The following is a 26,183-nucleotide window of genomic DNA, read 5'->3' as shown; positions in this document are numbered from 1 at the left end:
TGTATAATTCATTCCCCTCCCCTTGGCATCCCGTGCACAGTCCAATCATAATTCTCCCAAATGTCAGGTGTGAGATAACTTCAAAAGGCATCACCAGGATGGAATGCTGGTTCCGTTGGCCTTGGCGGGAAACACTCCTCCTCCACATGGGCAGTAAGGTGGTCCGGTCAAAATCTAGAATCTTCCTCCAGCAGAACAATGAGTCCCCTCCCAAATACCATGCCCCCACTCCCCGTTTCAATGGCAGCCGAAGCAGCAGCAAAGCGGAGGCTGACACAGAAAGAATACCAGAGCTGGAAGTGACCCTGTATGTCATCTAGCCCAAGCAGGAGACCCTATACCATTTCTGACAGATGGCAGTCCAGTCTCTTCTTGAAAGCCTCCAGTGATGAAGCTCCCACAACTTCTGAAGGCAACTTCTGTTCCATGGAATATAGAATAATAATGTTAGAAAGGACCTTGTAGGTCATCAACTCCAATCCCCTTCCCAAGCAGGAGACCCTATACCATTTCTGACAGATGGCAGTCCAGTCTCTTCTTGAAAGTCTCAAGTGATGAAGCTCCTACAACTTCTGAAGGCAACTTCTGTTCCATGGAATATAGAATAATAATGTTAGAAAGGACCTTGTAGGTCATCAACTCCAATCCCCTTCCCAAGCAGGAGACCCTATACCATTTCTGACAGATGGCAATCCAGTCTCTTCTTGAAAGCCTCCAGTGATGAAGCTCCCACAACTTCTGAAGGCAACTTCTGTTCCATGGGTGGATTGGTCTCACTGTCAAAAAAATTTCTCTTTATTTCCAGGTTGAATCTCTCCTTGTTCAGTTTCTGTCCATTATTCCTTGGTTCCATTTAGACTGATATACCACTTCACAGTGCTTTTTACAGCCCTCTGTAAGTGATTTTGCAGAATCAGCCTACTATTGTGGCTTACCAGTGGCTACAGAAGCAGATTCGGACAGTGAGGAGGTTGGGGAGGAACCTGGGCCAGTCCTGGAGTCTGGGGAAGGCTCTGATGAGGTCTCTGTGTCGGAGGCAGAGGGGGGGCCAGGGACGTCTGACAGTTATCAGCTGCCTTCAGAGTCAGACATCAGTGAGGCAGAAGAACAGCTGGAGCCTGTTCCCAGTGTGCGCATGCGCAGAGTTGCCAAACGAAGGGAAACAGCTAAAAACAGGGGTTGACTTGGGAGTAAGGCCACAGGTGGATGATGAATGGCCCCTCCCAGAGGAGATAAAAGAGGAGCGAAAGGGGAGTGGAGTTTGCAGGAGACAATTAGTTCGCTTCATTGGCTCATGACTCTCTGAGACTCCTGGCCAAGTTTTACAGATAAGGTCTGTGACTATAAATCCTCCCTTGAAAGACATTGCTGGATGTGAATGAGCAGAATTCACAGTCAATGAATAAAAGGTATTTTTTTTGCTGGGACAAGGATTTTGTTTCATGCTCTTGGGAAGCCTCGGTCAGAAGAGAAAGAATAGAAATTCTGGCCTCAATTGTGGTCGTTAAGCCGAGGACTACCTGTAATATTGTTTGCCCATAAATATACCTGCCCAGAAAGTTGCTCAGCGGTGTGCCTATAAATAGGACCTCATTTTTCTCTGCTGGAAGAGAAAAACATGGATTATTGCTTCTCACAATAGGAAGCGTTCTCCATTTCCTCGGGTCACCTGGGCTGAGAATTTGCACACGCAGTATGTCATTGCCATAAAACATCTGTTGCAGGGGAGAGCATATGGATGATATTTCAGGGTGTGTGTGTGTGTCGGTGTGTTGCGTTCTAAGGCAAAATAGAAGGAAGGATGATTTATGGGACCCCTCTCCGTTCTTGAAGCAGAGCAAGTCGAAACGTGGGCGAAAGGACAGAACAATGCTTATTTTAGACATTCCGTAGCCAAAGTGACACTTGTCATTGTCCAGCTGAAGAGAGGAAGGCATTGTAAGGAAGCCTTCCGTGACTCATCGCTTTGCTGGATTAAGGAACGTGGGCTTTTGCAGGGAGTTGGGGGCGTGTGGAAAAATAAGGATGTATGGATGATGTTGTCACACAGATGATGGTTTGAGGGACACTTGGTGCTCTCTGAGCTTGGTTGCGCTCTACATGGGGCTGCCCCTGAAAAGTGTTCGGAGACTACAACTGGTCCAGAATGCAGCCGCGCGAGCGATATTGGGTGTACCGAGATACACCCATGTTACACCTATCCTCCGCGAGCTGCACTGGCTCCCTATCGGTCTCCGAATGCGCTTCAAGGTGCTGGTTATCACCTTTAAAGCCCTACATGGCCTAGGACCCAGATATCTGCGAGACCGTCTTCTGCCACATACCTCCCAACGGCCGATAAGATCACACAGGATGGGCCTTCTCCGGGTGCCGTCAACCAGACAATGTCATCTGGCGACTCCTCGGGGGAGGGCATTCTCTGTAGCCGCTCCGACCCTATGGAACGATCTACCCCCCGAGATCCGGACCCTTCCCACTCTCTCGGCCTTCCGAAAGGCTACTAAAACCTGGCTATTCCGGCAGGCCTGGGGCTGTTGACCTCATGAATGAGGTCCAGCCACGCCTAGTTTGAGTGCATGAAGTGTTTTTTAATCTGCTTTCTTCTCTATTTTTTCTATTTTTTTCTCAGGCGCGTTTATAGAAACACCAGATCTTTCAAGAGCATTTTGATTCCTGGATTTCTGGGAACTGTTTAAAATGTGCTCACGCATTTCTGAAATTTCTGGGACTGTCGTTTGATGTGTTTCTGATGTTTCTTGGAACGGTTGTGTAATAATTGTGATTAGATGACAATTCTAAGAGACACACGGGGAAGAACTCACTTTAAATATTGTGGCTCTGTTATAAACACGCCCAATGTTTTCTTTCTTTTTTTTAAAAAAAGGAAATAATTTCTGGCTACTTCACGCAGTCTCTAATAAAAATTTAATTGATTCCACTCTTTACAGATTTGGGGTATAAAGAATAGAAATTAAACAGATTATATTCAGCCGAGGGCCATTTCCCCTCAAATTTGAATGGTAAAACCCCCAAATTCATTGTCTATGGAGATTCTCAATCATCCAGGCCATGGTTATCTCTAGAATATCTAGAACAACAGAGTCAGAAATGACCTTAAAGGTCTTCTAGTCCAACCCCCTGCTTAGGTAGGAAACCCTACACCACTTCAGACAAATGGTTATCGAATATCTTCTTAAAAGTTTCCAGTGTTGGGGCATTCACAACTTCTGGAGGCAAGTTGTTCCACTGGTTAATTGTTCTGTCAGGAAATTTCTCCTTATTTTCAGGTTGCTTCTCTCCTTGATTAGTTTCCACCCATTGCTTCTTGTCCTGCCCTCAGGTGCCTTGGAGAATAGTTTGACTCCCTCTTCTTTGTGGCAACCCCTGAGATATTGAAAGACTGCTATCATGTCTCCCCTTGTCCTTCTTTTCATTAAACTAGACATACCCAGTTCCTGCAACCGTTCTTCGTATGTTTTAGCCTCCAATCTCAAATGTGGTGTTGTTGTTGTTTATTTTCCAAAATGCAACTGGACATTTTTGTTTTTTTTTCCTTTGAAAAGGTTTTGCTTCTCATCCAAGAAGCTTCTTCAGGTTTTTTTTTTTGGGGGGGGGGGAAGGGGGAAGGGGGGGGAACCAAGAAAGTCCAATTTTCTTTTAGAAGAAAACAGCAACTTTGGGCCCCAAATTCATTCCTATCGTGATTTCACCCAGAGTATATTTTGGGCCAAGATGCAAATCAGGAATAAAATTAATTAAGATGGTGGTGAATTCAAACGTTGATAATCTACCACCGTTTGTTATTACAGTTGAATGGAATGAAATTTGCACACAAGTTAAAATTTTGGAGATAGATAAATATCGTATTTCCCCCAAAATAAGACCCAACCGGAAAACAAACAATAGTGTGACTTTTCAGGATTCTCATAATATAAACCCTACCCCAAAAATAAGCCCCAGTTAAGATTGTTAGCCAGATGGATGCACTTAGTACTGTATTTCCCCAAAATAAGACCTAATTGGAAAATAAACTCTAATTCGTCTTTTGAAGCAAAAATTAATATAAGACCCGGTTTAATTTTCAGGGAAATATGGGTATATAGATAGGCATTCAAAGGTTCACAAAACTAGATAGGTCCTTCTTTTTCTTTTCTTTTTCCTTTTTCTTTCCTTTTTTCCTTTTCTTTTTCTTTCTTTCCCTCATTTTTTCTCTTTCTTTCTTTCTTCACTTTCTTTTTTCATCCTCCCTCCCTTCTTTTCCTTTTTCTTTCTTTCCTTTTTTCCTTTTTTTTCCTTTTCTCTTTCCCTTCCTCCTTTTTTCCTTTTTCTTTCTTTCTTCCCTTTTTTCTTCCTCCCTCCCTCCCTCCCTTCTTTCCTTTTTCTTTTTTCTTTCTGTCCTTCTTTTTCTTTGTTTCTTTCCTTTTCCTTTCCCTCCTTCCTTTTTTCCCTTTCTTTTCCCTTCTTTCTTCAATCACTTTCCTTTTTCTTCCTCCCTCCCTCCCTCCTTTCCTTTTTTTTGTTCTTTCTTTCCTTTTTTCTTTCTTTCTTTCCTTTTTTCTTTCTTTCTTTCCTTCTTTCTTTTTTCTCTTTCCTGACACTTACACTTTAAAGCTCTATTAGCTTTTACATAAATAATGGAACTTAATAATCATAGGAGTTTTTAGGGAATTGATATCCATTTATCTTTCAAAAGGGAGAGTCCAATAGAGTTATCCCCTTTATGTCATTTGTGTCCAAAGGAGAGGCTTCACACTTGATGAAACTTCCTAGTCCCTGAAAGATTGAAAATAAGTATCCTTTAGGTGACTGACCTGTCCACTTGTACCCTAGAAGTGTCTCTGATGATTTTTATCCCTCCAGTGTATTTGGCACCTGCCCATCATAACCATCAAGATACCTGCTTTCTGGAGTTCTTCCATCTTTATATGAGCTAAATTCTTATGTGCATTAATCAATGCTCTACTTTGCTGCAAAGGGTTCAGAGTCATGGAGATATCGTACCTAAGGGGGACTGGGGAGTCAGGTCCATAGAATGGAGAAGGCACTTGAGCATGTAAGATGGCATATGCTTCTTGGGCATCAACCATTCGTCCATGGTGTGAGATTCTCTTGGGAGCCTTTTCTAAACCAACAATGTGAATGTTACATTCTCTTTTAAGCCAACACTCCATTGATACATTGCTCCATGTAACGCTGGTAGATCGGAAGTCCTTTGTCATAGAGACCTGTGCCCAATCCTTGTAGGTTGGAGGAGGTAGGAGGAGCAAATCAACAAATAGCAATAGCAATAGCAGTTAGACTTATATACCACTTCATAGGGCTTTCAGCCCTCTCTAAGCGGTTTACAGAGTCAGCAAATCGCCCCCACAGTCTGGGTCCTCATTTCACCCACCTCGGAAGGATGGAAGGCTGAGTCAACCTTGAGCCCGTGAGATTAGAACTGCTGAACTGCAGATAACAGTCAGCTGAAGTGGCCTGCAGTACTGCACCCTAACCATTGCGCCACCTCGGCTCTGCTTATGACAATGATCTGCCAAAGGAGGATCTACCCACTTCTTGCCATCGCAAAATAGACCCAAATCCAATTGGACCTGAATGCTTAGGTGATGCTATCAGTGACAACAAATGAAGATCTAGAATAGACCAGCTTTTTTTGAGAAAGAGGAAGGGAGGAAAGGGGGGAGGGAGGGGGAGAAGGGGAGAGAGACAGGCAAAGGGAGAGAGAGGGAGAGAATGAGAGAGAGGGAGCGGGAGAAGGAGAGAGATGCAAATAGCAATAGCAATAGCAGTTAGACTTATATACCACTTCATAGGGCTTTCAGCCCTCTCTAAGCGGTTTACAGAGTCAGCATATCGCCCCCACAGTCTGGGTCCTCATTTCACCCACCTCGGAAGGATGGAAGGCTGAGTCAACCTTGAGCCGGTGAGATTAGAACCGCTGAACTGCAGATAACAGTCAGCTGAAGTGGCCTGCAGCACTGCACCCTAACCACTGCGTCACCTCGGCTCCCTCTCGGCAAAGAGAGAGGGAAGGAGAGAATGAGAGGGAAGGAAAGGGATGGGGAGAGAAAGGGAGGAGAGGAGGACTGGGAGAAAGATTATGTGGTGCCATTTTAGCTCTCACCTCCTTTTACACAAAACTCCTTTGGCACTAAAGAACGATGGGGAAAAAAAGTTGGATGAAACATTTAAGTTTTGGAAGAACACTAATTCTAAGAAGATGGTTGGGCCATTTACTATTTAATCCTGAGCAAGTGGAAAGAGGCGTTTATGCAAGAGAAAATCTACAACGCTAATTACAGATCTACAAATAAAATTGAAGAAAAAGAAGACGACATGCACAACATGGAAAAAAAATAAGGATTATTTCCGAAGTGTCATTAACAATTCCCCACAAAGCAAAATCCTCGCTATTGTACAGAAACAACAGCTTTTAAAAACACCGGTGCTCGGCAAGATGCAAACAAATCGATTTCAATGTGGTGCTCGATGTATATATAAACCAAAGAGTAGAAACAAATAGCCGTAGCTGTGGGTTGAACTAGGCGGGCCTTGGTGCTCTCTGAACTAGGCGGTTTTCTTGTAGACATTTCATTACCAAACTAGGGAACATCAACAGTCTTTGGGGTTCTCTGAGGACGTCACCCACTTTGGTAATGAAACATCAGCAAGAAAACCACCAAGCTCAGAGAGCACCAAGGATCTCGCAAACCCAACATTGATGGAGAAAAGTTAATGCACAATCAACATATTTGACAAGGCATCTCCCGTGGGATTTCTATTCTGACCCAAGCTTCCCGAGAGCATGAAGCCAAGTCCTTGTCGCGGCGAAAAACCCTTTTATTAATTTCCTGTGAATTCTGCTCATTCACATCCAGCAAAGTCCTTCGAGGGAGGATTTACACTCACAGAACTTATCTGGCTTGGAGAGATGCCAGGCCGAGATCTGCAAAACTTGGCAAGGAGTCTCGGAGAGTCATGAATCAATTAAGCAAACTAATTCTCTCCTGCAAACTCCACTCCCCTGTCGCTCCTCTTTTATTCCCTCTGGGAGGGGCCATTCACCGTCCACCTGTGGCCTTACTCCCAAGTCAACACCACTTCTTTAACTGTTCCTTTTGTCTGGCAACTCTGCCCATGTGCTCACTAGGAACAGGCTCCAGCTGTTCTTCTGCCTCTCTGATGTCTGACTCAGAAGGCAGCTGATAACTGGCATATGGCTCTGGCCCCCTCTCTGCCTCCGACACAGAGCCCTCATCCGAGCCTTCCCCAGACTCCAGGACTGGCCCATGTTCTTCCCCAACCTCCTCACTGTCCGAATCTGCTGCCAGATCCGCTGTCCCCTGGCGGCCCACAACACTCACAAACCCAACACTGATGGACAAAAGTCAACACACACTCAAGGTATTTGACAAGGCATCTCCAGCGGGGTTTCGAACAGTAGATCATAAAAGCATGGCCTCTTCTATGACACGCTACACATGTAAAAGATGAAGGACTTCTACTGTTGTAGTTCACAGGGACTATATTGACTATCTGGTCAATGCTCCCCAGCAGTACCCATGGTTGCTTGGAATTATTCCAACTGGTCCAATGGACATATAGAATGATGGTTTAGAGAGTGAAAGACTCCATCGTTCTGGTCCTTAGAATGCATGGCTTACTACATAAACTAGCAGGATTGTCTTTCTGAACCCAAGGCCACTCACGGACAATATATATATATCGCATTATATAAATAAAAATAAATAACCCCCCCAGCTCTAAAATTATTCATGGTCTTCTTTTTTTTAAAAAAAAGCACATTTGTAAAAAAAGAAAGAAAGAAAGAAGGATAGTTGGATATCTATGGTATATGTTTAGAATAAACCGCAGTCTTTCAAATTATTCTTTATGATGACATCGGTGACCGCATCAAAGACGAATTGAACGTTCTTGGTATCGGTGGCACAGGTGAAGTGGGTGTAGATTTCTTTCGTGTCTCTTCTCTTGTTTAGGTCTTCAAACTGGCACTGGATGTAGGCAGCTGCTTCTTCGTATGTGTTTGATCCTAAAATGGGTGGAGGGGGGAAAAAAAATACAAAGGGTGGATTTAAGCCCTTTAGACTAGTAGGTGATATGATAGCAGCGTTCCAACATCTCGGGGGTTGCCACAAAGGAGAAGGAGTCAACCCACAGAACAAGAGAGTCGGAAGGGACCTTGTAGGTCATCTAGCCCAAAGTTGAAATTTAGTTATAGAATTTTAATAGCACAGTCTTGAGGTCTACAAGGACTGTTGGGTACGAGTTCTACAAGGGACGTAGATTGAGTTTCAAACTAGGGAGGAGGAGGAGGAGGAGGAGGAGGAGGAGGAGGAGGAGGAGGAGGAGGAGGAGGAGGAAAAGGAGGAGGAGAAGAAGAAGAGGAAGAAGAGGAGGAAGAGGAGGGGGAGGAATTTTGCAGTTGAAATTTAGTGACAGAATTTTAATAACACAGTCTTGAGGTCTACAAGGACTGTTGGGTACGAGTTCTACAAGGGACCGTAGATTGAGTTTAAAACTAGGGAGGAGGAGGAGGAGGGGGGAGGAGAAGAGGAAGAATAGGAGGAAGGAGGAGGAGGAGAAGAAGAGGAAGAAGAGGAGGAGGAAGAAGAAGAAAAAGAAAAAAGAAGAGGAAGGAGGAGGAGGAGGATTTGGGAGGAGGAGGAGGAATAAGAAGAGGAAGAAGAAGAGGAAGAGGAAGAGGAGGAATTTTGCAGTTGAAATTTAGTGACAGAATTTTAATAGCACAGTCTTGATTTCTACAAGGACTGTGGGTAGCCAACCCTTACTTTAAGTTGCCAATGTTTTAATTGGTCTACTTACTATTCACTTGGCCTATTTATTATATTCTCTAAATTACATTTTACTCCTGTATGTGCAACTATTCAGTGCAGTAAGTATTAGTCTGCTCCAGCATAGTACAAAATCCCAATAATAAAATTAAACAATTATGGAGGGTTCACACCCAAGAGACCTTATGTCTGTGCAGCTATTTTCCCTTTGCTCCATAATAATGCTCATTCAGTTATTAAAATATCACACTATTGTATATGAGAGGTGAAACCGGGAGTACGTACAGTAAACAGTTCCATAAATGCCATTCACACCATTCACAAGAATAAGGATCTTCCATTCAGATTCTTGTTATTTAGGAGAACGAGGACTTTAGTCAAGATTTACTCTACTCAAAAGTTTGAAGACAATAATAACTCTTTTTTCTTTAATATTCTCCTTGATGGAGAATTCTTTCCTCAAGACTGGGCTGCTAAAATTCCGTAACTGCATTTGAACTGCAAAATGTCTCTCCTTCTCTTTTTGATGGATGGAAACTAATCCAGGAGCGAAGCAACGTAGAATTAAGGAGAAATTTCCTGACAGTGAGCACAATTAACCAGTGGAACAACTTGACTCCAGAAGTTGTGAATGCCCCAACAATGGAAGTATTTAAGAAGACACTGGACAGCCGTTTGTCTGCAATGGTATAGGGTAAACTGCCTGAGCAAGGGGTTCGACTAGAAGACCTCCAAGGTCCCCTCCAACCGTGTTCTTCTGTTAAGATCAACATGTGTTCTCTGCATAAAAAGGGAGAGAGATATACCTGGATATTCTGGATAACAAATAGTTAGAGGGCTCCTTTTAATTTTTTCTTCAAAGAGATCCTTTTTATTTAAGAACAGGATGATGGAGGTGTCAGTAAACCACTTATTGTTGCAGATGCTATCAAACAATTTCATGCTTTCGTGCATTCTATTCTGCAATGGGAAAAAAGGAGAATCGATCAGTTTCCTTTCCTCGTTTCTCTGCGTAATAATATCAAGATCAATTCACAAATAGGCCCAGTGAAACAAAACTCAATGTACCTAAAGAACAAGGACCAAAGTCTGTGACATTTTCTTATGTCAGACAATTATTTGAATTACTCAAATCAATAATTCAAATGATTGTTAAGACCATCGTAAAATAGTTCAGCTACTGCTTGGTCCTTCTTCCTTTTACCAAAATAAAGTATTTAAAAACGTATTTTACAATGTGTTTATCATGATCATTATATAAATGAATCCCTAAAAATAGAATCCTACTTCACCTATCGGCAAGCTGAATAGAAAATTATTGTAACCATTCTCTTGCTGCTAAATGAGTAAAATGTGATTAAATTACAGAGAGTCCTTGACCTTCAACAACAAGTGAGCCGAACATTTCCGTTGCTAAGCAAGACAGTTGTTAAAGACAGTTGTTAACTGAATTTTGCCCCATTTTACAACCTTTCTTGCCACAGTTGTTAAGTAAATCACTGCAATTGTTAAGTTAGTAACTCCTCTTCCTTCCTTCCTTCCTTCCTTCCTTCCTTCCTTCCTTCCTTCCTTCCTTCCTTTTCTTTCTGTTTCACTTCCTTTTTTTCTTTCTTTCTCTCTCTCTCTCCTTCCTTCCCTTCCCTCCCATCCATCCATCCTTCTTTCTCTTTCATTCTTTCTTTCTTTCTGTCTCCATTCCTTTTTTCTTTCTTCTTTCTTTCTTTCTTTCTTTCTTTCTTTCTTTCTCTCTCTCTGTCTCCTTTCTTCCTTCCTTCCTTCCCTCCCTCCCTCCTTTCTTCCTTTCTTTCCTTCTTTCTTTCTTTCTCTCTCTCTCTGTCAGCTTCCTTTCTTCCTTCCCTTCCTCCCTCCTTTCTTCCATTCTTTCCTTTCTTTCTCTCTCTCCTTCCTTCCTTCCCTTCCCTCCCATCCATCCATCCATCCATCTTTCTCTTTCATTCTTTCTTTCTTTCTCCCTTCCTTTTCTTTCTTTCTTTCTTTCTTTCTTTCTTTTTTCCTCTTTCTCTTTCTTTCTCTGTCTCCTTCTTTCCCTTCCCTTCCCTCCCTCCTTCCTTCCTTCCTTCCTTTCCTTCTTTCTTTCTTTCGTTTACTTACCATTTCTTCATCTTCTGCAAGGACCAAGTCATAATCACTCAGTGCCACACAAAAAATGATAGCCGTAACCCCCTCAAAGCAGTGGATCCATTTTTTCCTTTCTGATCTCTGGCCTCCAACATCAAACATCCTGTAAAACAAGAGGCAAAACAACATCAGCCAATCAGCTGATTTTAAGGCGGGATTCTACCCAGACCCAAATGAATTAGGACAGCTGTAGTTGAAGAGGAAGACTATAAACCAAGTCCAGCGAGTGGAAAAGAGTTTCCAAAGTCTCTTCTGCGTTCGAAAAGCAAAATTAATTTCACCTTTTATGTGACGTATCTCTCTGTATTCATTAGAAGATATCAACATTTTCCTTTTTGGTTTTGAAAATGAGATCCTTAATCACAAACTGCTCCTTTCTGGAATTGCTATTTCAATCAATCAATCAATCAATCAATCAATCAATGCTTGCCAGATTAAAAATATTATGAAATACTCTGTTCCGGATAGAAATGTAGTTTCTTTCCAAATCTCATGCGAAGGAAATATTTGACTAACACACTGAACACCCAATGAACTCTCTTTCAGATTCAGATTAATGTCAGGGTTCAAATAGCATCCAAAAGTAAATTTGAGTCCAAGGCAAAGAATTGCTCAAATTTCCAATTTATTAGGAGAGCCATGTTGGCACATCTGGGAAAATCCGAATCTGAAAGCTTCCTGGTTTTCCCCACCCAGTTGAAAGTTCAAGATCTTGCCCCCCACATCCACAAGTCCATCACATGGTCCAATCTCCCACTGTCATGCTGGCAGCTTCCACTCATCCAGTTCCAGTCAGGAGCAGAGGTGCAAAGACAAAGGATGACCTTGGATTTCTAGAAAGAATGTTGTTATGGCTACCTATCATCTAACTCCATACAATCCTCCCTCCCATTTTCCCACAATAGAAAAGGCATAGTAGAATAATAGAAAATGTGGCAGGCCCAAAGATCCAAAAGAAAAGATGGCCGCAGGCCTGACATCATATTTTTAAGACCGTTACTTACTTAAAGTGGAGATCTTTGAAAGTAAAATGAGTTTCCACAATTCCTGTCGTTTTCACCCTTGTCCTGAGGACATCTTGTTGTGTTGGGATATAACCAGTGTGGGCGATCCTATCCAAGTCATTCAAATAGCTAGGAAAGCAGAATAAATATCAAAGGTCTTTTAATCTTAAATTGAACAGCACGTGTCATAAAGATTTGTTTCGCCAAAACTTCCTTTGAACTGCTTTAAAGCTGTGGACAGCTTCTAAGAATTGTGGTCTTTGCTGTACGGACAACAGAACTATTCAGAAGATGGCAGAGGTGGGTTCCTACCAGTTTGCAGAACCGGTTCGTCAAATCTACCAAACCGGTTAGAAGAGGTTCCACCTGTGGACCCGGAAAGCAGGCCACACCTACAGAAGAGGTTCCAAATTTTTTTGAAACCCACCACTGGTCCTTGGATATGATTATTCTACACTATCATGCTCCTATTTATAAAACTCAGTGCCTCTGTGAAAGGTAAGGATGACTACTGCGTTTGTGGTGCAATCAGAACATTGCGTGTGTTGAAGTTGTTTTAACGCAAACCAAAGATGCCTTTTAAAAAACAAGTTTGCATCATATTCTTATGCATGCCAGTGCTGTGTGTGAGGTAATTTAAGGTGGTTCTGACAAGTGTCATCGGCATCTTCATATCTGGTCACATGGGTGGCAAGCCACTCCCATCCGGTCACATGGGTGGCAAGCCACTCCCACAAAGGAGGCCACACCCACAGAGTAGGTTCGAACAATTTTTGAAACCCACCACTGGAAGATGGCTACAAAGTCAAGTACGAAGATTGAATTCGTACACTATGTTAAGCCATAACAATTACCGTATTTTTCAGAGTATAAGACTCTCCAAAGTATAAGACGCACCCAGCTTTTGGGGAGGAAAACAAGGGGGGAAAATATGATTCTGCCTCCCAGAAATTTGCCTCCTTGCACCAAACAGCAAACAGAACAGACAATATACACTTTTTGTGGTGTTACATTTCAGACTATACTTCTACCGATGCTGTTAAAATTGATGTGGCTTTCTGGAAGTATACGTTATTCTCTGCTATTTAAATGAAGATACAATGGCACTGGGCCGCTTCAGATCAAGCATTTATTTTTAAAAAGCTTCTTCATTTTCTAAGCTGTTTAGAACAATAATAAAGCAGTCTTTAAAAAATAAGTCTAATAATTTGAACATTCTATAGGCATTTATAGTTATTGACTTGCCTCCTTGCAGCCAACAGCAAACAGCCTGATTAGCACAAGAAAAAAAATCTTCCTCTGCCTCCCAGCAATTTGCCTCCTTGCACCAAACAGCAAACAGCACAGACAATATACACTGTTTGTAGTGTTACATTTTAGACTATATTTGTACAGATGCTGTTAAAATTGATGTGGCTTTCTGGAAGTATACGTTATTCTCTGCTATTTAAAAGAAGATGCAATAGCACTGGGCCTCCTCAGAGCAAGCATTTATTTTTTAAAAAGCTTCTTCATTTTGTTAAGTTATCTAGAACAATAATAAAGCAGTCTTTAAAAAAATAAGTCTCATAATTTGAACATTCTATAGGAATTTATAGTTATTGACTTGCCTCCTTGCAGCCAACAGCAAACAGCCTGATTAGCACAAGAAAAAAAAAATCTGCCTCCCAGCAATTTGCCTTGTGCAGCAAACAGCAAGTTTCACTTTCAATTTGGTTCCACCACAAAACCGCGGTAGACAAAAGCGCGCTCGACGAAAGCGCGTACGTGACATCATCACAGCGCGACGAAAACATCGCGCTGTGAATGGTAAATTTAAAATTAAAGCGAAAACCTTACCCTAACCCCCCCAAAACCTAACCCTAAACCTAACCCTAAACCTAACCCTTAACCTAACGCTAAACCTAACACTAACGCTTAACGTAACCCTAAACCTAACCCTAACCCTTAACCTAACCCTAACCCCAAACCTAACCCTTACCTTTATGTGAATCGGCTTGCTTTAATTTTATTTTAATTTCAATTTAATTTATTTTTAATTTTTTTCATCGCGCTGCTGATGACGTCAGGTACGCGCTTTCGTCGAGCGCGCTTTAGTGGACCGCGGTTTTGACGGGTCACGTTCAATTTCTCCCGATCATCAGCTGTTTCAGGCTGTAGGGATTGCTTTAGCCTATTGCAGCCTCCGCAAGCCCCATTTTCTCCATTTGCTGCAAGGAGGTAAATTGCTGGGAGGCATCAGCCAAAGGGTTGGGGATGGTGGGTCTACATTCAGTATATAAGATGCACCCAAATTTTCGCCTGCTTTTAGTGAGGAGAAACGTGCGTCTTATACTCCGAAAAATACAGTATTAGCAAAAGGGAAAATGGATGGAGGCCTTGATGAAGGGGTTAACGTCCTAAACACGTGGCACAACATAGGAGAAGAAGCCCATCGGGAGTAGTTTCAGCAGACCATCTGCATTTGAAAGACACAAGTTGCTCTTTTGCAGACAATCAAGTCCAGATTTTGGACAGAGAGGACCACCGGTTTGAAAGAGGCGTCAAAGAGGCCATCTGTGTCCAAATTGAACAGCCCTCTCTCAACTGTGGGGGAGGGATGAGACATCACTTATCTCCAGCCTACAATATTGTCCTTTCGGCAGTTCCAAGAAGGTTCCACACCCATTTGCACCCTTCAGGTGACCCCGAGGATGCAGATCAACCTCCAAGTGGCCTCAATAACCCTCCAAAAGCATGCAAATGACCAGCTGTCTGCAAGGAATATAAATCATTCCATTCCCCCTCCATCCAGTTAGATGCAAGGAAGGTTCTTGGATGAAAAGTGAACCGTCTTCAAAAGGAAAAAAAAACAAGAAAGTCCAGTTGCCTCCTGAAAAAAATGTACCTTTGGGACAACCTGGATGACGGAGAATCTCTAAAAACATTTATCTACAGGGATATATAAATCTGTGCAAATTTACTTTGGTTGAAGTGGCTTTGGCTGTTCTCGTTTTGCAAAAAAAAACCCAGAGCTCTTATTTCTCGCATCAGAACATTTTGCATCATACGGCGTAATTCTTTTTTTTTTTAATGAAGATTCTTTTATTACCTTTTCATTTTCCTTTATACAATCACTTAAATACTGTGCAGTTAAAAAAAAGAAGAAGCAATAAACAACTCATAACACTTCTATCCTACATACACCCTTCCTTCTACCCCTCCAACTTTCATTTCCCCCTTCCAACAATCCCCTCTTCTATTTCCCCTCCCCCTCAGCCATTCCTTTCTCCCTTCCCACCATCTCACCCTCCTTACATTCCCTTCTCACTCCCTCTTAATTCCCCCCTCTTCTTTCCCTCTACACCTCACTTCGGTGTATTTCTAGTATTCATTGGTCTATTTGTTTTGTACTAAAACAAAAGGAAAATAAAAGGAAAAGAAAGAAGAAAAGAAAAAAAAGAAAAGAAAAAGGCAACAGTATCCAAGTGCATTCATTGTTCTGAAAATTGAGTCTATATTGCCACCCTCCCCCCCACCCACCCCCTGAACCCCCCTACCTGACCCCCTTCAGACTTCCCAGGTCCCATTCCCGGCATCGTTCTTTATCAAGCAAAGTCTGGAGTATATTGAAACCAAAATAGATTAGAAGTTACAAAATAATAAAAAATAATAAAAAATAAAGAACAAAAAAAAAAGAATAATAAAAAGAAAAAAAAAGGGGGGGGGGAACCCCCCGCCCCAAGAAAAGAGAAGTCAATATACTCTCTAACATTAAACTCAGCTTCTCATTATTTTTAAAATCTTAAACAATGTCTTTACCTGCTTCCGCATATAAATTCTATACCTCCCATCCTGCCTTTACCCCATACGGCGTAATTCTTTTGGGATACTTACTACGCGGCCGAGTCGTTAAGCTGATATTCTCTCGATCGGTTGAAACAGGCATGGACTCCGGAATCCTTCCACAATCTTTTGATCACCCCAGCGAGTTCTCCCGTCATAAAACCTTCTTCGGCCGCCCCAGCAAGGACAAAGAGTAGACGTGCATCGTCCTGTCGTAAAAGAGGAAAAAAAGAACTCAAAAACACCCGTATTCATTTTGCAGGAATTGCTTCAGATCAGGTTTTTCTACTGCAGTACGGAGCAGTATTATATATCTTCTGACTGGGAGATTTTTTCAGGAGAAGAGAAATCCATTCACACGATGATTTCATGAATCCTAAGTGTTTCCAGGACTGCGTGACCAACACTAAGATTTGAGGAGCAGACAGCCAAGAGAGGACTACTGACATATCAACTTCAAGAAGTGACAGCTACAAATTTACAATTCACTAGAATTTCTTAGTCAAGGGCTAAAATGTAATTTAGAGAATATAATAAATAGGCCAATTAAATAATAAGTAGACCAATTAAAACATTGGCAACTCTAAGCAAGGGCTGGCTACTCAAGGTCCTTGTAGGCCCTAAGACTGTGTTATTAAAATTCTATAAATTCAACTGCAAAGTTTCTCCTCCTCCTCCTCTTCTTCTTCCTCCTCCTCTTCTTCCTCTTCCTTCTTCTTCCTCTCCTCCTCTTCCTTCCCCTGCCCCTTTCTCCTCCTCCTCTTCTTCTTCTTCTTCTTCTTCTTCTTCTTCTTCTTCTTCTTCTTTCTTCTTCTTCCCCTTTTTCTTCCTCTCCCCCTCCTCCTCTTCCTCCTTCTTCCCCTTCCCCTTCTTTCTACTTTTTCCTCTTTCCCTTCCTCCTCCTCCTCTTCTTCTTCTACTTCTTCTTCCCCTTCGTCCCGCCTCCCTTTCCCCCTCCTTCTTCTCTTCCTCCTTCTTCTCTTTCCTCTTCTTTCTTTTCCTCTTTCCTTCCCCTTCCTCCTCCTCCTCCTCTTTCTCCTCCTCCTCCTCTTCTTCCTCCTCCTCCTCCTCTTCTTCCTCCTCCTCCTCCTTCTTTCCCTTCCTCCTCCTCCTGAATGTACACTAGCAGGAATATCAAAGTTCCTGAATTTCTGAATTCTTAATTTCAGAATTAAGGACATTATTTAAAGGGAATGTTGTAGAACGTTAATACTTACAGCCCTGGCTGAATCTCCAAAGTCTATTTTCAGTCTCCCCATAGCTCTTATGATAGCAATAATGGACTGGATGGTATTACTATAGACAACCGCTTTGTACTGTTTACATTCTTCTTCGGAATATCCCGCTTCGTGGATAATACTGATCAAAAACAACACAATCAACCTTTTAGTTTCATGATATCATTTCCTGACTTCACTAAGTTAATATCCTCACCCTTAAGCACACTTACTTCATTTGTTTCACAATTGTGCTTTTTCCGGATTCACCAGCTCCTAAAAGAAAAAGAAAAAAACCCACAAAGACACAATGAGTTATTTAAGGGAAATATTCTAAATAAAGGAATGGAGTAGCATTAGCTCATCTGATCATATTTCCTCTCCGGAAAACTGACATCAATCCTGCAAGTCCATAGGTCAAATTCAGCTGTACATTTGAAAAAAAGTCAGACTTCATTCCCCTGGGCTCCTACCTTGAACAAAATTCCAAATTTTTAAGGGACAGATACAATTTTGTGACTGGGAAGAAGGAAGGAAGGAAGGAAGGAAGGAAGGAAGGAAGGAAGGAAGGAAGGAAGGAAGGAAGGAAGGAAGGAAGGAAGGATAACAGCAGAACAGAATAACCTGCAATACTGCATTCTAACCACTGGGAAGGAAGGAAGAGAAGGAAGGAAGGAAGGAAGGAAGGAAGGAAGGAAGGAAGGAAGGAAGGAAGGAAGGAAGGAAGGAAGGAAGGAGAATAACAGCATAACAGAATAACCTGCGATACTGCATTCTAACCACTGGGAAGGAGGAAGTGAAGGAAGGAAGGAAGGAAGGAAGGAAGGAAGGAAGGAAGGAAGGAAGGAAGGACGGACGGACTAGCACTAGCAATAGCACTTAGACTTATAACCGCTTCACAGTGCTTTAAAGCCCTCTCTAAGTGGTTTTGCAGAGTCAGCATGTTGCCCCCAACAATCTGGGTCCTCATTTTACCCACCTGGGAAGGATGGAAGGCTGAGTCACCCTGAGATAGATGATACATGATTGAAAATAGATAGATAGATAGATAGATAGTAGATATAGATAATAGATAGATAGACAGACAGACAGACAGACAGACAGACAGACAGACAGACAGACAGAGACTGACTGACTGACTGACTGACTGACTGACTGACTGACTGACTGACTGACTGACTGGTGTGTGGGTGGGTTTGGTGGGTGGATGGATGGATGGATGGATGGGCGGGTGGGCGGGCAGGCAGGCAGGCAGGCAGGCAGGCAGGCAAGTAGATAGATGGGTAGGTAGATAGCAACAGCAACAGGAATAGCACTTAGACTTGATTTACAACAGCTTGTTTAGTGATAGTTGGCAGTTTTCAGTGGCACTGAAAAAAAGATACTTTTAATTGCTTTTCACACTTACGACTGTCCAGAATCCCCCGTTATGGTCACAACATTAAATTCGGACACTTGGCAACTGGTTCCATATTATGGCGGTCGCAGTGACCTGGGGATGGGGTGGTCACGTGATCTGCTTTTGTGACTTTCCGATGAACAAAGTCAATAGGGAAGCCAGGTTCACTTAACAAGGGTATTATGGACTACAACAACTGGAGAGATTCGCTTAATAACGGTGGCAGGAAAATGGGGCAAATCTCACTGGAAAAAATGTCTCGCTTAGCAACGGAAAATTTGGGCTTGATTGTGGTTGTAACTCGAGCACTACCTGAAATACGGACGGAAGGTCTGACTTTAGACAGCTGAAGGCCAGACAAGGAATTAGTAGAGATTCAACCTGGAAATACAGAGTATGTTCTGACAGTGAGAACAATCAACCCATGGAACAGAAGTTGCCTTCGGAAGCTGTGGGAGCGGTTCCACTACAAAACCGCGGTAGACTAAAGCGCCTCAACGAAAGCGTGACGTCATCACAGTGCGACGAAAACAGCACGCTGTGAGCGGTAAATTTAAAATTAACGCGAAAACCTTACCCTAACCCCTCAACTAACCCTAACCCTAACCCTAAGCCTAACCTTAAACCTAACCCTAACCCTAACCCTTAACCTAACGCTAAACCTAACGCCTAACCCTTAACCTAACCCTAAACCTAACCCTAACGCTTAACGTAACCCTAAACCTAACCCTAACCCTTAACCTAACCCTAACCCTAACCCTAACCCTAACCCTAACCCTAACCCTTACCTTTATGTGAATCGGCTTGCTTTAATTTTATTTTAATTTTAATTTAATTTATTTTTATTTTATTTGTCGCGCTGCTGATGACGTCACGTACGCGCTTTAATCGGGCGCGCTTCAGTGGACCGCGGTTTTGACGGGTCACGGTGGGAGCTTCATCCCTGGAAGCTTTTTCAAGAAAAGACTGAATTGCCAGCAATGGTGTAAGGTCTCCTGACTGGGCAGGGGTGGAATAGATGACCTCCAAGGTCCCTTCCAACTCTGTTAATCTGTTAAATTCTATGTCCCGTAGAATTCATCCAAACTCATATTCCAGGAAACAGATTTTGCAGTTAACAATGTGAAAGTTGTTTAGCCGTGCCGATTGCCCAGCACAGGTGTTTCTTGAGAATAAAAGGAAATGTTTGACTGAGCTAATCGTATTGTTTATACACAACAGAACGCAACAATAGAGTAACACGGACGGTGGTGGAAGCTTGTAAAGGAAGCAAAGTGCTGGTTTGCGGCAGCAAAACCGTAACAAAAGTATTTTAAGAAACTGCGCATTCTCTGGATTTTCCTGCTTTAAGAGGGGGGAGAGGCCTTGGCATAAAGAAAAAGAAAATAACCTTGGGGAAAAAAATATAGATATTCAGTCAGGGGAACTACGAACAGCTCACTGGTTTTAGAAGCAACAATTTAATGTAGTGTTTCCTACCTTGTGCTTTCTATTAGCGCTAAGAACTACAACTCCCAGAATTCCAGGAGCTTAGGAAGGGTAGCTAATGGATGGGGAGGAGGGGGGATGGAGAAGAATTGAGGGAATGGAAAACATATGAATGACTTGGGAGAGAGAGAGAGAGAGAGAGAGAGAGAGAGAGAGAGAAGAGAGAGAGAGAGAGAGAGAGAGAGAGAGAGAGAGAGAGAGAGAGAGAGAGAGAGAGAGAGAGAGAGAGAGAGAGAGAGAGAGAGAGAGAGAGAGAGAGAGAGAGAGAGAGAGATGGAGGAGAAAACCTGCCAATCGTGGCTATTCCGCATCAGATGTTTCCAGGGGTTCAAGGAATGCTCCCTCTTTCCCTCAGTGTAGAATTCAAGGGGGGGAAGAGACCTTGGAGGTCTTCTAGTCCAACCCCTGACCCAAGGCAGAAGACTTCATGCCACCGCAGATCGGTTAATCTTTTCCTAAAAACCACCAGCAATGGAGCATCCACAACTCCAGGAATCAAGCTCTCTGTCGGTCTCCATCTCTCTCTCTCTGTCTCTCTCTCTCTCTGTCTCTCTCTCTCTCTGTCTCTCTCTCTCTCTCTGTCTGTCTCTTTCTTCCTCTCTCGTCTCTCTCTCTCTCTCTCTCTCTCTGTCTTTCTCTCTGTCTTTCTCTCTCTCTCTCTCTCTCTCTCTCTCTCTGTCTCTCTCTCCCTCTCTCTGTCTCTTTCTTCCTCTCTCGTCTCTCTCTCTCTGTCTCTCTCTGTCTCTGTCTCTTTCTTCCTCTCTCATCTCTCTCTCTCTCTCTCTGTTCTCTCTCTCTGTCTTTCTCTCTCTCACACACACAAATCCATATAACCTAGGGAATACTTTTGAATGGGAATGATTAATGTTGAATGTAGATGTTCTATTCCTGTGTTCATTTCCCCTCACTATGAGCCTTCTAGGTACAGATATATGGGAGCCCAAAATTTATGCTGCTAAGTGAAACATTTGTTAAGTGAGTTTGCTCCATTTTACAAGAGAACAGAGAAGAAAATAGGAAGAGGAAGAGAAGAGAATAGGAAGAAAAAAAGTAAGAATAGGATAGGACAGGAAAATAGGAGTAGAGTACAGCAGAGCAGAGCAGAGGAATAGAATAGAATGTAGAATAGAATAGAATAGAATAGAATAGAAAGAGGATAGGATAGGGAATAGAATAGAAGAGAAGAGGAAGAGGATAGGATAGGGAATAGAATAGGAAGAGGAAGAGGATAGGGAATAGAATAGAATAGAATAGAAAGACGATAGGATAGGGAATAGAATAGAATAGAATAGAATAGAATAGAATAGAATAGAATAGAATAGAATAGAATAGAATAGAATAGAATAGGAAGAGGATAGGATAGGGAATAGAAGAGGAAGAGGAAGAGGAAGAGGATAGGATAGGGAATAGAATAGAATAGAATAGAATAGAAAGATGATAGGATAGGGAATAGAATAGAATAGGAAGAGGAAGAGGAAGAGGATAGGATAGGGAATAGAACAGAATAGAATAGAATAGAATAGAATAGGAAGATGATAGGATAGGGAATAGAATAGAATAGAATAGGAAGAGGATAGGATAGGGAATAGAACAGAATAGAATAGAATAGAATAGGAAGATGATAGGATAGGGAATAGAATAGAATAGAATAGGAAGATGATAGGATAGGGAATAGAATAGAATAGAATACTTTATTGGCTAAGTGTAATTGGACTCACAAGCAAATTATCTCTGATTACTATATTATTATTAATGATAATCGTATCAATGAGAGCGAGTAGTAAAGAAGAGAAGTATACATAATAATACTACAGCCATACTACATAGAAATAAAAAAATACTACAGCTATACTACTACATAGAAATAATACTACAGCTTTAATACATAGGAATAATAACACTACGGCCATACTACATAGGAATAATAATACTACACCCATACTACACGGATAAAGACAGACATACAACGCAGAGCATCGCTTGCCGGGCCTGGCGGAGGAGAGAGTGAGTGAGTGAAAGAAGACCCAAAGGCATCCCTCCTGGTAGTATCTCCTTACCCAGGAGTAGGAGTTTGACTTCCCGGGCCGCTTTTTCTCCGTCTTCTCGGAGATTCCGGTCGATCATCTTACTCCGCTCGGCCGCCGCCTTGTCCTCCGCACTCAGGGTGCAGCCCATGGCGGGGCTGTTTTTTTTCCAGGGAGGGGGTGAAGATCAGCAAGCAAGAAGAGGGGAAGGAAAACGGCCCCCTCTCCGGCTCCTTTGGCGAGACTCCTCTAGTGGGGGGGGGGGAGGAGGCCGGGAGCGCTGGAAGGAAAACTGAGCCGGCTAAGCAAACCCCCCTCCTCACTCCCTGCTTCCCCAAAAGGGGAAAAGAGAGAGAGAGAGAGAAAAAGGAGACACAGAGGGAGTGAAAGAGAGAGAGATACAGAAAGAGAGACAGAGAGAGAGATACACACAGAGAGAAAAAGAGAGAGATACACACACAGAGAGAGAGAGAGATACACACAGAGAGAAAAAGGGAGAGATACAGAGAGATATACAGAGAGAGACAGAGAGAGGGTGGGACAGAGAGAGAGACACACACAGAGAGAGAAAAAGAGAGATACACACAGAGAGACAGAGACAGAGAGAGGGGGGGACAGAAAGAGATACACAGAGAGAGAAAAAGGGAGAGACACACACAGAGAGAGAGAAAAAGAGAGAGATACAGAGATATACAGAGAGAGAGAGACAGAGACAGAGAGAGGGGGGGACAGAAAGAGATACACAGAGAGAGAAAAAGGGAGAGACACACACAGAGAGAGAGAGAAAGAGAGAGATACAGAGATATACACAGAGAGAGAGAGAGAGAGAGAGAGAGAGAGAGAGAGAGAGACAGAGAGAGGGGGGGCAGAAAGAGATACACAGAGAGAGAAAAAAGGGAGAGATACACACAGAGAGAGGCGGAGAGGCGGAGAGGCCCAGAAGGCTGTATTCACGATCCTAAGCTTTGCAAGGATGGAGCATCCAACGGAAAAGAATAAGAATTCCTGGGTTTCTTGCAAATATTTCAGCACTTAGGGGAGGAAAGCCGGCGGGGAGGAGGAGGAAGAGGAGGAGGAGGAGGAGAGAGTGGAGTAAGAAGCAAAAAAATAATCCACCTCGGAAAGGCTGATTGCCAAAAGCCAAAAGAGGCGGCTTGTTGTAGCCTTCAAAAAATGACAAGGATGCGCCTTTGTTGCTTCCAGCGGTTGCAATGCAGAAGGGACGAGAAGGATTCATCCGTTGGAGGCAAAAAAGAGAAGAAAGAAAAAAGAGAGAGAGAGAAGAGAAAGAGTCTCTCACAGCAGCCCCAGATGGGGGGTCGGGAGTCGCTCAGAGCCAAGGAGAGATAAGGGCTGCGGTGTGGAGGAGGCGCCCCGCCGCCAGCGCCCCCCGCCTCCCCCCGACAAAAGGTCGCCCTCCCGGAATCTCCGCCGCCTCCGCTGGCTGGATGGAGAAGAAGCAGAGGAGGAGGAGGAGGAGGAGGCGAGGTCCCCCCCCCCAGCCCTCCTCTCCGCCCCGCCCGGGACTCGGCTCTAGGCGCCGCCTTCGGGAGCCGGGGAAGAGGCGCCGGCCGGGCACGCGCGGACTCCCACGCGGGGTGGGCGCTGGGAAGCGGGGAGGGGGCAGCGCTGTGAGGCGGACCGCGGCTGGAGGGAGGCGAGCGGTGGGAGCCTTAATCCCCGAGGGTTGCTGGTGGGACTCGCTTGAGTGTGTGACTGTTTCACTCCCTCTGTATGTTTGTCTGTCTGTCTGTCTCTCTCTCTCTTTCTTCCTCTCTCGTCTCTCGTCTCTCTCTTCCTCTCTCACTCCCTCTCTCTCTCCCACTCCCTCTCTGTCTCTCTCTGCCTTCTCCCTCCCACTCCCTCTCTCTCTGTCTCTCTCTCGCTCTTCCTCTCACTCTTCCTCTGTCTCTCCCTCTCTCTTCCCCTCTCCCTCCCTCTCTATTTATCTCTTTCTCTCTCCCCCCTCCTCTCTCTCTTTCTCTCCCACTCCCTCTGTCTCTCCCTCCCCCTCTCTTCCTCTCTCCCTCCCTCTCTATCTCGTTCTCTCTCTCTCTCCCTTTCTCTCTCCCCCTCCTCTCTCTCTTCCTCTCCCACTCCCTCTGTCTCTCACTCCCCACTCTCTTCCCCTCTCCCTCCCTCTCTATCTCTTTCTCTCTCTCCCTTTCTCTCTCCCCCTCCTCTCTCTCTTCCTCTCCCACTCCCTCTGTCTCTCACTCCCTCTCTCTCTGTCTCTCTTTGCTCGCTCACTCTTCCTCTCTCTCTTCTTCTGTCTCTCACTCTCCCCCTCCTCTCTCTCTTCCTCTCCCACTCCCTCTGTCTCTCATTCCCCCCTCTCTTCCTCTCTCCTTCCCTCCCCCTCTCTCTTTCTCTCTCTACCTTTCTCTCTCCCCCCTCCTCTCTCTCTTCCTCTCCCACTCCCTCTGTCTCTCACTCTCCCCCTTCTCTCACACACACTCCCTGTGTGTGTGTGTGTCTTTCTCTCTCTCTCTTCCCCCTCCTCTCTCTTTTCCACTCACTACCCCTTTCTGTCTCTTTCTTTCTCACTCAGTCACTCCCTCCCCCTTCTCTCCCTCCCTCCCTCCCTCCCTCCCTGTCTCTCACTCTTTCTCAAACTCTGTTTCTCCCTCCCTCTCTCATTTTCTCCCCCCCCCCGCTCTGTGTGTGTCTGTGTGTTGTGTGTGTGTGTAGCTGATCTGCTGCTTGCCTCCCCTCTGCTCTGCCACAAATGGTGATCACAGCACCTCAGGATACTGCATGAAATTGTTCACACAGGCAGCTCTCGACATTCAACAGTTCACTTACTGGCTGTTCAAAGTTACAACGGCATGGGAAAAAAGTGACTTATGACCATTTTTCACACTTACGAGCATCGTATCCTCCCCGTGCTCATGTGCCTGACATTGGGACGCTTGATCACTGACTCACATTTATGACGGTCGCCGTGTCTTGGGGGGGTCACGTGATCCACTTTTGCGACCGTCTGACAAGCAAAGTCAACAGAGGAGACAGATTCAATTCACAGCCGTGTCACTAACTTAACAACTGGAGCAATTCAATAGTAAAAGCTACTGTAAGGTAAGGGTAAAAATCCCCTTGCACAGATGTGCTAGCCATTCCCCGACTCTAGGGGGCGGTGCTCATCTCCGTTTCAAAGCCGAAGAGCCAGCGCTGTCCGAAGACGACTCCGTGGTCATGTCCCCGGCATGACTCAACACAGAATGCTGTTCCCTTCCCACCAAAGGTGGTTCCTATTTTTCTACTTGCATTTTTTTACGTGCTTTCGAACTGCTAGGTTGGCAGAAGCTGGGACAAGTCACGGAGCTCACTCCATTATGCAGCACTAGGGATTCGAACCGCCGAACTGCAGACCTTTCTGATTGACAAGTTCAGCGTCTTAGCCCCTGAGCCACCACATCCTGACAAATAGCTACCGTATCAACCCTGTTTAATAACTATCACATCCAACTAGTGTAGCCCGCAGACAAATTTCTATTAACGAGCCCCAGTGATTTTTATTGGGTTTTATATCAGCGTATTCCCAAGTGACCCGCAAGTAATTAGATAACGTCAAAAATGCTCGTCCCACTTTGGCTAAACTTTGTAAGAATCTTCGTATGAAAGGAAAAGTAATGAGGCCTAAAAATATCTTTTTGCTTCCTCCGGCTGTATAATCATCATCTACATCAGTGGTCTCCAACCTTGGCAACTTTAAGACTTGTGGACTTCAACTCCCAGAGTTCCTCAGCCAGCTTTGCAAAGCTGGCTGAGGAACTCTGGGAGTTGAAGTCCACATGTCTTAAAGTTGCCAAAGTTGGAGACCACTGATCGAGATGACACCACTGGGTGCCGCTTCATTATCTTCCACCTTTGTTCAAATTGTTTCGCCAGGATGGCTTCCTCGGGATATTTCCTCCCGCGAGGGCTTTTTATTCACTGACATTGTCCCAAGGATGCTTTTTCCAAAAGGCCACTGGATTTTGCCCTCCCTTGAAGACATTTTCCTTCTTGCCCAAGCCGCTTCCTCAGCTTCTGCAGCCTCCAATGTTCAGCCAGAACCGATGAAGCTTCTCGGATGAGAAGCGAAACCTTTTCTTTTCTTTTTAAAGATTTTTATTATTTTTTAAATGAAAATTTTGAAAAACAAACTTTTACAAATATTTACTTCCCTCCCCCCACCCTCCTCCCCCAACTCACCCCCCCAAAACTCCCCACCCCACCCCTCCGGCTTCCCAGAAACCAATACAGGGTATAAATCTTTAACAAAAACATTC

The 26,183-nt window shown here is 43.9% G+C and overlaps 1 protein-coding gene across 1 annotated transcript; it reads right to left on the bottom strand.

Annotated features, from left to right (window-relative positions):
- Positions 1–6,590: 6,590 nt before the first annotated feature.
- On the bottom strand, positions 6,591–22,061 carry GNAI1 (G protein subunit alpha i1). The gene is made up of 8 exons (XM_087722354.1): positions 21,943–22,061; positions 17,232–17,274; positions 16,999–17,140; positions 15,833–15,990; positions 11,957–12,085; positions 10,926–11,055; positions 9,620–9,773; positions 6,591–8,050 (listed from the first exon to the last, which is right to left on the bottom strand). Exons 1-8 carry the CDS (start codon positions 22,058–22,060, stop codon positions 7,860–7,862), a joined length of 1,065 nt encoding a protein of 354 aa, XP_087578480.1. The 5' UTR covers position 22,061; the 3' UTR covers positions 6,591–7,859.
- Positions 22,062–26,183: the final 4,122 nt, after the last annotated feature.

The sequence above is a fragment of the Thamnophis sirtalis genome, unplaced genomic scaffold, assembly GCF_051295495.1.
Source record: "Thamnophis sirtalis isolate CommonGarterSnake01/CBP01778 unplaced genomic scaffold, rThaSir2_p1.2 scaffold_9, whole genome shotgun sequence".
NCBI classification, from domain to species: Eukaryota; Metazoa; Chordata; class Lepidosauria; order Squamata; family Natricidae; genus Thamnophis; species Thamnophis sirtalis.
The sequence above is the reverse complement of the archived record's forward strand: the minus strand, read 5'-3'. Positions and strand labels throughout refer to the sequence as shown.

Excerpts from the sequence above, each read along its gene's own strand:
- GNAI1 (XM_087722354.1), bottom strand. The coding sequence starts at position 22,060 with ATGGGCTGCACCCTGAGTGCGGAGGACAAGGCGGCGGCCGAGCGGAGT. Across the intron at positions 17,141-17,231 it reads ACAATTGTGAAACAAATGAA|TATTATCCACGAAGCGGGAT; the intron begins GTAAGTGTGCTT and ends GTTTTTGATCAG. Across the intron at positions 12,086-15,832 it reads CTTAACGACTCGGCCGCGTA|CTATTTGAATGACTTGGATA; the intron begins GTAAGTATCCCA and ends CTGCTTTCCTAG.